Source organism: Sander vitreus, chromosome 8 (genome assembly GCF_031162955.1).
Source record: "Sander vitreus isolate 19-12246 chromosome 8, sanVit1, whole genome shotgun sequence".
Lineage (NCBI taxonomy): Eukaryota > Metazoa > Chordata > Actinopteri > Perciformes > Percidae > Sander > Sander vitreus.
The window spans coordinates 22,729,536-22,741,778 of NC_135862.1; the positions used below are offsets into that span (position 1 = coordinate 22,729,536).

Sequence of the window (12,243 nt, forward strand, 5' to 3'; positions counted from 1 at the left end):
TAGATTTTCGGTATGGTGACATCCCTATTTGGCGCGCTGTCACTAAAATAACCACCATGTCCTGCACTGGTGACGTATCTTTCTGTTATGTCCCTGATGGGACGCATCAGGATACATTACACTTACACTAACACTACAAAAAGATATGCGGTCAAATGCATCCCAGACCACCTCTGCAAGTAGTTTGAGTGATCGGTATATTTGTGATCCAACTGCACAAGACTCATTGTAAAACCAAGTGTAAACAGGGTCTTAGTTCTGTTTGAAATTGTAGCTGATGGAGAAGACAAACAATATAACCTGTGGTTTTACCCATCATGCTCTTGTGATAGGCAAAATCAACTACTCTCAGTGAATATTAGCACTAACCTTCCTGAAGTAACCTAAGTGATTGTACCTCCAAACTTTGCTCTGATGACACAGACAGGTAAATGAGGACCACTATAGACCAACTATAGAAGCAGAAGGTTTATGGTCTCACCTGAGCTCTATAGTAAAGGGACGGTCCACCTGGATGGTCCACTCACACCGAGCATTGTTGGGGTAGCTCTCGAGCACCAAGTGGCCCTGCCGTTTACGGATCACTCCACCACACTCTGAAAAAACGCATGGGAAAGAATTCAACTTTGAAAACTTGGTGCACTTTACATTTTGGTGGCTGTTAATTACAGCTTAATTATTATTTTGAGGGTCTACATTCAGCTGCTTTGGTTACCATTCAAGCCAAAAGCAATTGCATTTGACATTCCAAAGCCACTGCAAAAGACCAGTGTTGTGCTCAACAACATAAAGATGCATAAACACAAGGCAAAAAGGCCCACAGAGGCTTCAGCTGCCTTTACAGGCTCTACTTATAATTAAATGTATGTTTGTTGGGCCCCTTGGCAGATTATTCGCAACGCTGTAGCCACTGTCCAAATGTTACATATAAAATTGTTTTATGTGATTCCCAATTGTTGACTTTAACTTGTCTTTCAGCTCCTCACGGAAAACCTCCTGGGAATATGGCAGCATTCCAAGCTGGCATAGTTGTCCCAGATGAGGATAAATCAGCAGGGATGGAAAGAACACATGAACATGGTATTCATTTCACTTATAGAAGAAAATCATTTACAGTAAAGCCATGTAGGATCCGCTAATTGGAAGAGAATGAAGAGACTTACTCATGCAATCTCCCCCAGACCAGCCAGGCCGACACTCAGCGCAATATTTGCCAGTAATGAAGAAGTCATCCTTGGGGCCCCATGTCCCATTGTTACAGCGCTTACAGTTCTCAAATATACTGCAACCTGAAAGAGAGCCAGAAACAAAATGACATTAAAGTAATTAAAAAGTCAGGCTGACAGGTCAGAATACAGACAATACAAACAATTTGTATTGATGTATTGAGCATTTTAAAAGGGCTGTTATTGTTTCTCAGAATTGGGAACACTTTCCCCACATGGAATCCCAACCTCATCAGACCCCTGCCATGTTTCCTTTAAATCAACTCTGCTAAACTCATCACACTTGTCCTTCACTAAAGCAGAACACAGACACACACACACACACACACACGCACACACACACACACACACACACACACACACACACACACACACACACACACACACACACACACACACACACACGTATTAGTGCTTCCTGAAATAGAAATATGGAGAAAACCCCCTGAAATGCCTTCCTGGGAGGGTAGATTTTCACTTTATAGACTGCTTCATCCAATGGGGGGGAGAGAAGAGAAAGCAACATCTGACCTTAATACAGTTATGGATTTTAACACAGGGCTAGTCACATTTTTGTGTTTAACAGAAAAAGGTTATGTAAATTCCAAACGTAAACGTAAATTTTTCCCTATAAAAGGAAAACATGAGTACATTCCAGCTGTAGAAAACATGACATACTTCTACAGGCAGGTGGCATGTAGAAAAATAACACGAAGAAAGCAGGAGTTAGGATGCGTGTGCTGCAGCAAATCTTTGTATATACACACTTGTATTTCTTACACAGACAATGATGCGCTCATCTCTGAGTACAAACACACCGATTTTCATTTCGTTCACAAAGTTCAAATGTCGATCATTCACTCCTGCACTCATTCAAAAGGGTTCTGCCAAGAAGTGAAGAGAAGGAGCCAATATGAAGTTAGCCAGGAAACAAATTAAAATATTTTTCAATCTTTCTGTCATACTGTTTGTAATGGTACAGTTTAAACAGCTGTGCAGTTGACAGACAGCACTTGGTCTTGCAAAAACTATACTGCAGATATCAGAGAAAGATCAGTTTCAAGAATGGAAATGTATGGGCTCAATCAGCAGACGTAGACTTTATAAAGAGAATGCCAACTGTCATAAATTAAAAGCACCCATTCAAATCTTAATATTTGCAGAGGTTCTACCTGGATGGATGATGCAGGGGTCACACTCATTTATGGCGTTGCGGCAGCAGGGCACCGCATAGCCCACTGGAGTCCCCTGTAGGGGGCATTTACAGCGGATCACATCGTACTCGCAGCAGCCTCTGCACATAACGTTCCAGTCTGGGCCCGGGCAGTGGTTGTATAAATACCTGTAATCTAATGATAGATCAGGGTCAGCAAACTCAGCAAATCATTTGAACAAGCAAGCAGGAAACATGTGTTTATGGAGCATTTTATATGTGTACAGAGGTAGAGAAGAAGATGAGTAAAACATGGAGAAAATCAGGACAAATGTAATGATTGGCCTTGTGGGGAAATTTGTGCAGAAGCCTGAGCAGCAGTGGAAGGATTCTGGTGAGTTTAGTGTTTATTTAAGCTGCTACTTTGCACTGGCTCTCTGGTTATTTCCACTGCCACATGGTTGCAAGCTCCTTTTCAGGTGACCACAAGTCTCTTAGTAGTTTACCTCCTCTGTGTGTTCTCATACTACATTAGGCACACATCAGACAACACGCCACAATGGTAAAGTCACTGACACACAGAACAGAATCAAATTATGAATCAGAAAGTGCTTCATCTTTGTAAAGTTTTTACCTAATAAAAGCAATGTTTAATTGGAATGGAAACCAGTGATCCAAGAACCTTTGAACCTGAGTCGTTACAATTAGTAACAGTGGATTTAAAAGCTGAAACAGACAAGTGGAAATTCTCTTGTGGCAGATGTGGATGGAGAACTAACAGAAGCTGCACTTTAGACTTGGCACAATGTTGGTGCAGCATTTTTTACGTACCCTCCTCCCAGCCCTGAAATCATAATAACTTTTCTGCCGTCAACCCTCCAACCATTTAATCTTCCCGATACTCCCCCACCTAAAAACACACAGACACACTGTGTTTATTTGTAATAACAAAGCTGCACACTTGGCCTATTTGTTCTTTATATAAGTTTTGTGAAACCAAGAATCTAAGACACAGACACACAAAAGCAGCAACCAGAAGTGATTAATCTATTTGTTTGCAGACGGTCAACTAGAGAGGAGAAGCACAGCTGTCTTGGAATGCTGTGAGTGGTCCCTGCTGCCCTTCCACATTAATGATATCATAAATTGCGTCTCAGTCCAACTACAATCTGGCCTTCTCCTCAGCTATTTCTCCTAGCAGAGACAGTGAGATATGACAAACACACTGACATTAATCAAACAGAAAGTAGGCTGTGTAATGCCACTAATTCAACTTTAATGTGAGTGTCTTTTAAGGACAGAGTTAGTGGTTTATAAAGCTGCTGCAGTCGTTTAGTTGTTTTATGATTCTTGTCAGTTCCTCGAGTCATTTATTGTTTTGATAACATGGGCTCAGCTGGATTTGTGTATTAACCTTAAGGCATGTTTGGCAAGCCAGTGACAACATGGAGTCAGTCTGCTCTCTTTGTGGCACGGGGTGCAATAAATCTCAGGACTATGACTTCATGTCACTCAAACGGTTTTTTTTGGACCACGGCGCCCAAACACGGCAGTCCATTACACAATGCCCAGGCTGTCACACTAATGGCCATTTTTCTTGTGGTAAAAATTAATGTCAACTTACTCTAACTAACTCCTCAGCTTTGCATTTGAATCAAAGCTGACATTGTTGTATTGTCTTTTTTTGGTTTGGTTTGGTTTGCCTCCCTGAGACAAAAAAGGAGAAGCTCATAGTTTCTGTTGAGATTGTTGTTTTTGTGGATTTCTTTTAACCAAGTGTCAGGACCGCAAACATCCATGGTATGGGCATGGCCTGCATGTTTATAGAGATGTCTGTTGAGACAAGAAGAGGGCACTGTGCAAAGATTGGGATTATGCACCGTCCTGTGAGTCAAGTACAAATATGCATTATGACAAAGGCACAGCAAGTAAAAACAATTCTTTTTATTACAGACGTACTTAGAACTGTTATAATTTCAGTAAAATCAAGTTAAAAAGACATAAAAAATGTCTAGCCCATGCTTTTTTAAGAGTACTCCTAGTTATGCATTGCACTTCTATAACATTGTCAGACTCACGATGGGCATTCAAAAAATAAGCAATGCAGCAGAACCGGAGATGCCGTCTTCTTTATTCCACACATTCTTCTTCCTTTTCAAAACCTTGCGCCTTCATTACCCACACTGCAACTCGACCTCCTCATCTCTGCTCGAGCCAGCAGAGGCTACAGAGGTCTGGTAAACTCACTTCTTAATTCCACACCTCCGGATATTTGTTTTTCTTTTTTAAATCTGTAGTCTCAAATTGCCTCAAGTGACAGAAATGATGCATTAAAGCTGCTAATTGCTTGATTACAGTAGCCAGGCTTTTCAGTGGAGTCCAGGAGTCCATCCAACCTCTGGTATGCTTTCACTTACGTACATTCAAAGGCAGTTGGAAGCTACTTCATTTTTTAACAACTATGAATGTTGTTATGATTGCAATATGACCCAAATTACAAAAGTAAGAGGCTGGGAATTGTCAAACTAGAGATGATGGCCATTGTTGACTGCCTCACTGGCCAATTTTATCTAGTCTTTAAACCACTACCAATACCTTGCAATGAATAACAGTGCTGGATGGAAACAGGGTTTAAAAGGTGTGATGTCTGCCACATGGGGATTGAGAGGCGCTGACACCATCTCCTCTCCTTATGGGACAGCTTTTCTGCTTCCTCGCTGAGGTTTGTAAAGGACGCTGGCTGGAGAGACTATGAAAACTGATTTATAGGACATAAACTTGAAAGGGTCAAAAGACTTTATGAACTGGCCTGGTAATGTCATTACATGGATCACTGCTGTGTCTTGTCCTTAGATAGACAAATGACATCCTATGGTTGTAACTGCCCTCGGTGCACTTATAGAGAAGACCCTGATTTACAGAATAATAGAATAGATCTGTATTTGTTAACTAGGGCTGGAAATGCTTCTTCTATAGACAATAACATGAAAGAGCATGCATGTATAAAGGGATTAGTTTCTAGAATTCCCACATGCTGTTTTCTTAATGCTCCTCCTTAAGGTAAATAAACACAGGCAGCAGTGTTTTCAGTTTATTCGCTGTGAGTGGTTTCAGTTTGCTAACCTCCAGCTCTGTTGATAAGGCTGTTGTGTTTTTCTTCGACGCGTGACTCCAAGGTTTCTCCCCCAGTGCTGGACGCATGCTGGGGGAGACTTAAGGCCGTTTTATGGTTGCGCGTAGAATCAACGGCGTATCCCCGCAGACCCCTCTGCGTCTACGCCGGACCCTATGCCGTAGCCTGACGTGCACCTCTCGAAAAATGTAACTACACGCCGCTCGGCTATGGCTTTGTAGCGTTGCATTTCCCCTGACTCATTTCCTGGTTCTCCTTCTCCACAAACAACATGAAATCAAGTAGAGGGTTAACATTTCCTACTACAGATTTCCCACCATGGTCAGAAAACACATGGGAGACACTTTCCCTCTCAGTATGACTCTAGAGTCACTACTCACTCCAAAGCTAAACACTGTCAGTCTCTCACTTCTCCCTCGCTCTATCACCCACTCCCCACACACACGCGCACGGCTCGAAGCACACACCAGCGCACAAGTACAAACCTCAGTCCACTTACGTAGGCTACGGCGAAAGCTCGGCGTGGAGCCTCCGCAGAACTGTAAAACAGACTTTACAGTAACTGTGCTTTGGCTTGTGTCCCGCCAATTTGAATTCATTCATTTTAGCGATAAGCTTACTGCCTTGTAAAAATACATCTGCGAGGCTTCTAGGTCAACACCTGCAGGTAACTACAGACTGGACAGTAAGAGTTTCATGTGGGTTTTTCAGCACTTTAGGAAGGTCTGAACAGGCGTGGAAGTGCATGTGTACAGGAGTAAGCCTACAAACAGAGGGTGCAAGCTTCAGTATATGCATGAGCTCATCTTCAGTGTTTGGGCATTAAGCCTATCAGAAGCAATACCATTTCTTTTGAAATAGTTTTTGGACACAATGTATGTAATGTTTTTGCAAATGTGTGAAAAAAATGGACATCATTATGTTCCCCAGACCTGTAATTTAACCCAAGACTGTGGTTGTGGTGTGTCACTGGCTAATGTGTATTTAATCACAAACTGGAAGTGTTGACAGTTGTCAGAGAGGTAACCTAACAAGGAAGAAATTCATCCTATAACAAATAAACAAATAATTTCAACAAAAAGCTTCCTTATTGTGCATCATGGCTGTCTAGCACATGTGTTTTGGTATGTGTAATAACGTCCACATATTTTCGCCATGCACACACAACTATTAATGTGTAAGAAGATGCTGGAACCAAGCCATAGAAACAGAATTTAACAGCAGATCACAGAGTTTTTTCCCCTCTTGTGTAAGTGGTTTCTGTTTGTTTTTTCCAGTCCAGATGTTGGAGCTCCTGCGTACTCCCCAATATGCATTTCAAGAAGCCATAGAAATGAAAATAGCAGTGACACGGGCATCATAACAGACGCGCCGTTGTTTCGTGGAGACTTCTGTGGGTCACAAAGCACTCCCACCCAATCAGAAGCTTTACAGACCAAGGTTGTTAGTGGGCATGTTTGAGCTGCACACCTTTCATGTGGATCCAGAGACTGACATAGTTATTACCGGGGGCAGAGATGTGGTCACGGAAATTCACGTGAGTATTGTGACCTGCTGGCCCACTGACCTGTGGAGAGCCACAGCAAACCCTGTCTTCAGGCAAGAACAACATAAACTTCTCTCGTTATTGTTCAGTTTGGAATCAATTTTCTTACCGTAAAAATATATTCTGTCCTAATATAAAGCTCACAGATACACATAAATGTTCCACAAGCCCTGCACAATCAGCACTATTGATAAATGGATCCACTCAAAAGGTGCTGCAGGGGCTGAATTTGACCAAAGTGACTCATATGCCTGCATCAGCTCTGAGTTTTTGGAAGCATCTTCCTCTGTCGTGAATACAACCCAAGGTCAGAATTTGCTGTAATTTTGCATCAGCATCGACTTTTGCCCAAGTTCACATTTAGAGCCAAGAGTCTCAAATAACTTGTATAATTGAGTTCTAATTTTATATAAAATGTTTTAAGAGATGCAGCTGGGCACACTATTTTCTGTGACATTTAAACCCGTTACTGTCTAGTTAGCGTTTTTTCTTGCTCACTTCTCAGAAACTGTATCTTATCAGTCTTGTCTTGCTCCACACCGCTATCATAGCTGAGCTATTTTTAAATCCAAACAAAGCTAAAGAGCACAATGCGGAGACGGTGTGAGCGGAACCCAGTGAGACATTTAAAATGGGTTGAACATGCTTATCAAACGCAGCACAATGCTGTGACTGTGTCACCTATGTCGGACATGTATAACTCGATTCTGCAGGTTTGACCAAGTTATATAGCAGATCAACATTTTGGGAAATATGCTTATTCACCTTCAGAGTAAGATGAGAAGATTGATGCCACTCTCTTGTCTATATGGTAAATCTGCTGAAAATGGTAGCTTCATACCATCAGCAATTGATTAGCTTAGCTTATCTTAACTTAGCACAAAGACGGGAAACAAAGGGAAACAGCTAGCCTGGCTTTGAAGTGTATAATTAAAGTGGGGAAAAAAATGGCAAGTTTTGATTTTACGGGGGTTATATGTTAGACTATTTCTTGGCTCTGAGCAGCACTTACTTCTTCTTCCCACTTCAGACAGGGCTGCCCCCAACCAAGAAATAGTCCTGCCTAACCCTCCTTAAAACCACATAATCACTCTTCAGTTATTGTGCAGATTAAACACATGAATAACATGCTAATTTGTGAGTTTTAGAGGTGCTGGTAGGCAGATTTTGTTAACATTGTTAACATGGCAATCCATTTAGACAGAGCCAGGCAAGCTGGTGCCCCCTTTTTTCAGTCTTTCTGCTAAGCTAACCTAAGCTAAGCTAAGCTAAGCTAACTGGTGGTAGTTTCATATTTAACAAACAAAAGTCATGAGAGTGGTATCAATCTGCACATCTGAGTCTCAGCAAGAAAGCAAAAAGTCATATCTTCCAAAATGCCGAACCATTGCTTCCACAATCAGTTCAAAAACACATTTTCTCACTTCCCCCTAGTGGCATCTACCAATGCAGACAGTGCCAGTTTTATTTGACCATTCTGCTTTGCATAATCCTTGCCACAACATCATTAAGTTAGACTTGTTCCTTGCCATAATTAAGTGAGAATTCATGTCAGAAAAAGTTCCCTGTGAAGAGAATGACAGGTTACAGTATATATCTAATGAATAAATTGTTTCCTCCTGACAAAATGGTGCTTATTTTATGCTGATGTATCATGGAAAAATTGTTGTTTTTATAGCAACTGTGAGTGCATGTATGTGCAAGTGTATAATTCCTTTTGCCTACTGCCCACAGCAGCTGTCTGGTATTTTGAGGTTGGAGTGATTTTGCTATCATGGAACAGGGAAACTCCCAGGAGAGCTGTGTGGCCATTGTGGATCTGAGTGTAGCCCGATCCCAAGCACTGATCCCAGTGGTCATCCTGTAGATTTGCTTTAAATAAACTTCCCTCTGCTATGGAAACCACAAACCTAATAAAATATCCACCCACTTTGGTGTAATGGTATATATGTAGGTCAAACAGGAGTCTGAGATGTGCACATTTGTTTTCAGCATTTTGCTCCTAAACTTGGAATGAACTCTTGAGTCTGATATGACATACTATTTTTCCAAACTCTTGATCCGAAGCCATGTTTTTCTTCTTGTAACTATATTCTGTGGCAAGATTTCACTTTCCCCAATGTAATATAATTTTTACGTGTGCTAACCTTGGTCTTTGTTTCCTACAGCACACTACCCAGTAGCGCTGACAACTTCCCCGTGGATTTTAGCTAAACATACCATAAGGAGAGTGTACAAGAACAGGACATCTTAGGATTCAGGTGGGTGGAGGATCCTAAACAGGAAGCCTCACATAGATAACAAATGCATCAGTAGGGAAGCCAAAACATGCACAAATAGACACACACACACACACACACACACACACACACACACACACACACACACACACACACACACACACACACACACACACACACACACACACACACACACACACACACACACACACACGTAAACAGACATGTCCACAAAGACAGGATTTGTATGTAAACATCTCTGCTCTGCTTTGAGAAAAGGAAACTATTTTAGATTGCTCAACAGAATATATATCATCAGCTGATAATGCACGATTATGAAACAAGCCGTGCTAAGAGTGACTCATCTGACAACAACATAAGTAAGCAAATCTGCCAGAGAGATCTCTCTAATTCACTGCAGCTTAATAACAAAGCTGTCCTCTGCCCAACCCTTGCCACATTCACCAACATTACAAATTGAAGGTATTATTTTACTGCCTAACCTTGCGACGATGAATCAGACAGAGGGCAGAGGTTTGGTTAGGAGTCTTGGAGACAGTGTAAGGTATACACATTACCACAGCCAGCGTGATTGACTCAAACATGACTCATGTCTTCCTGCAGCAGTTCAAGTGGTCACCCGGGGTAAACAGGCAGAGGCGATTTAAATCTCAGGGAGAGCACACTTTAGCATTTAAAGAGAAGCTCTCACACAAAAGGAAACAAGTGCCAAGATTCAACACCCCTATTAGGAGTCCAACCGCCTCACTTTACCTCAAGGAATGTGTGGCCACATCCAACTTCTTTTATTTAAGAGCAGAAAAACAATCCCACTTTCATTTCACACAAAGAACAACTGGAGTATGAAGATCACAGAGCTCCTTTTTCAAATGGGACACTACAATAACAAACCAACACATGGCAATCCCTCACTCTGTATTTCAGAACAAGAGTTGTAAAGTCAAAGATTGCACAAACTTGTCAGTGCTGGTTTACTTTGCAGCCTCTGTAAAAAGCTGGATTTTACATCAATGTCTCTCTGTCGGTCTTCTTTTACAAGCCTTGCTGAGCGCTGTTGTGCTCTTAAAGGATAGAAGGGAAGAGAGGATGGAGAGAGTTGCTGATGCCGGCTTTTTGAGAACAAAGAACTTAAACCAAGAGGTTGTGCCAAACAGAGAGAGAGAGAAAGAAGAGCAGTGAAGTTTTTGCCAGTCTCTTACCGTAGGGCCAGGCTGCCACTTGAGGTAAGGAGATGAAGAGGGAGATGAAGAGGAACCAGCCCTCCTTGCAAGAGATAAAGGTGCTGGTCCAGGGGGTTGTGTGGGTGCCCCCATGGGTTTGCCCCAGTTGCAGTCCCCGTCCCGCAGACAGCATGCTGCAGTCTGGAACTCTGTTTACTTTCTGAACTCAGCTGACATCACCTTCTCTTGGCCCTTCAGTCCTTCCCTCCCCCCTCCCTCTGTCTCTCTCTTTCTTTTTTTCTAAGTTTCTCTCTCTCTCACTTCTTCTTGGCTTCAGATTACAGCCCAGCCTCGCAAGGAGTTTCACTTGCAGTGGTCTCCCAAAAACTCTCCTCGCTCCACTCAGAGGACAACGTCACTGCTCTTGAATGAATGCAGGCTCCACCGTTTTATGCTTAACTCATTATGGTTACACACACACACACACACACACACACACACACACACACACACACACACACACACACACACACACATTGATGGAAAGCACATAACCAGTTTGTTCTAAACTATGTGCCTTCCAAATTGACAAGACGGTGATGTGGTAAAATAATTTATGTCTGCTTCACTGCTTATGTTTTCATGTCTATGAAATCTTGAGGTCAGTGTTATTCAAGTTTACACCTTGCTGAGCTTGAAAGCAGCATGTGGTGATCTCAGAAAGCAGTCTGTGTCAACAATGGCATTCAGTCAGTATTTATTATAAGATTAAATGAATGCTATTTTGCTACTAACTGCATAACTACTCGTTTGCTTTCTTGCAGAGTCAGGTGAGAAGATTGATATCATAGACGGGAGAGCGGTATCAACCCTCTCATCTAAAGTCCCTTTCACACATTCACTGCAAACCTGAAATTGTCCAGACATTACCCGATTGAGCTGTACGTGAGAACGCAAATGCCCGAATCAGTCGGATCGGACATTAAATACTCTTTACCCTGCCAGCTTCCTAGTACCAGCTTCATGAAGCAGTGCAATCCGCCACCCCTCGCCCTACCATACGGAGTATTTCCAGTAAGAGAGAACGCATCGGACACTGACAATCTGCTGTTGTGTGAAAGGGAAACTCCAGACTATGTCAGGACCTGATTCATCTGACATTGTCCGGAGTTCATATGTGAAAACGACTTAACTCTTGGCAAGAATGTGATTATTTTAGCACATTAAATACTATTTTAGACTATGGTTTCCTGATGAGCCTTTTCTAATTACTTTCATCAGTTTGATGCACTATTATTGTTAATGTTATCCTGCAAATTAAATGGTGGAGAAAATACATTTAGACAGCAGTCCTGCTTCCAAAAATGAAGACTGGAACAACAGAAAAGTAGCCAGTGTAAACACGGTTGCTCAAGATACTTTCTTTGTTGTTTTCTGTTAACGGTTGTTATTCTGTATGATCTCCTGGGTGTGTTTTATTTCAGCTGGATACAGCACTGGAATTAATTCATTTGTTCTTTGCGCAATGGGACTCCAAGCTGCATGCAAGAGCTAACAGGGAATATAGATCAAACGACTCAGAGCCGCAGAACCAAATATCCCTAGCAGTTTCCCAAAACAGCAGGATTTAGACCATAGAAATAAGACATGAGCAGTGCATGTATGGGTTTGGTAGGGAAATTGAAAAAGAAGAAGGTTCATGAAGAAAATAACAGAATTAAGACATGGGGATACAGCGGGAGCAAAGAGGCAGGAAAAAAATTT

General features: G+C 41.9%; 1 protein-coding gene across 2 annotated transcripts in view; it reads right to left on the minus strand.

The window, feature by feature from the left end:
* The window catches only part of pamr1b (peptidase domain containing associated with muscle regeneration 1b), a 28,067-nt gene extending 17,201 nt beyond the window's left edge, over positions 1–10,866 (minus strand). The window contains exons 1-4 of one of the 2 annotated variants that reach the window (XM_078257504.1): positions 10,519–10,866; positions 2,399–2,575; positions 1,164–1,289; positions 482–596 (exon numbers count right to left, since the gene is read on the minus strand). In XM_078257504.1, the coding sequence (XP_078113630.1) occupies positions 482–596; positions 1,164–1,289; positions 2,399–2,575; positions 10,519–10,672 (572 nt within the window). In that variant the 5' untranslated portion in view covers positions 10,673–10,866. Of the gene's footprint in view, positions 1–481; positions 597–1,163; positions 1,290–2,398; positions 2,576–9,801; positions 9,897–10,518 lie in introns of those variants that run through there. The other variant, XM_078257505.1, reaches the window with a different exon arrangement.
* Positions 10,867–12,243: the final 1,377 nt, after the last annotated feature.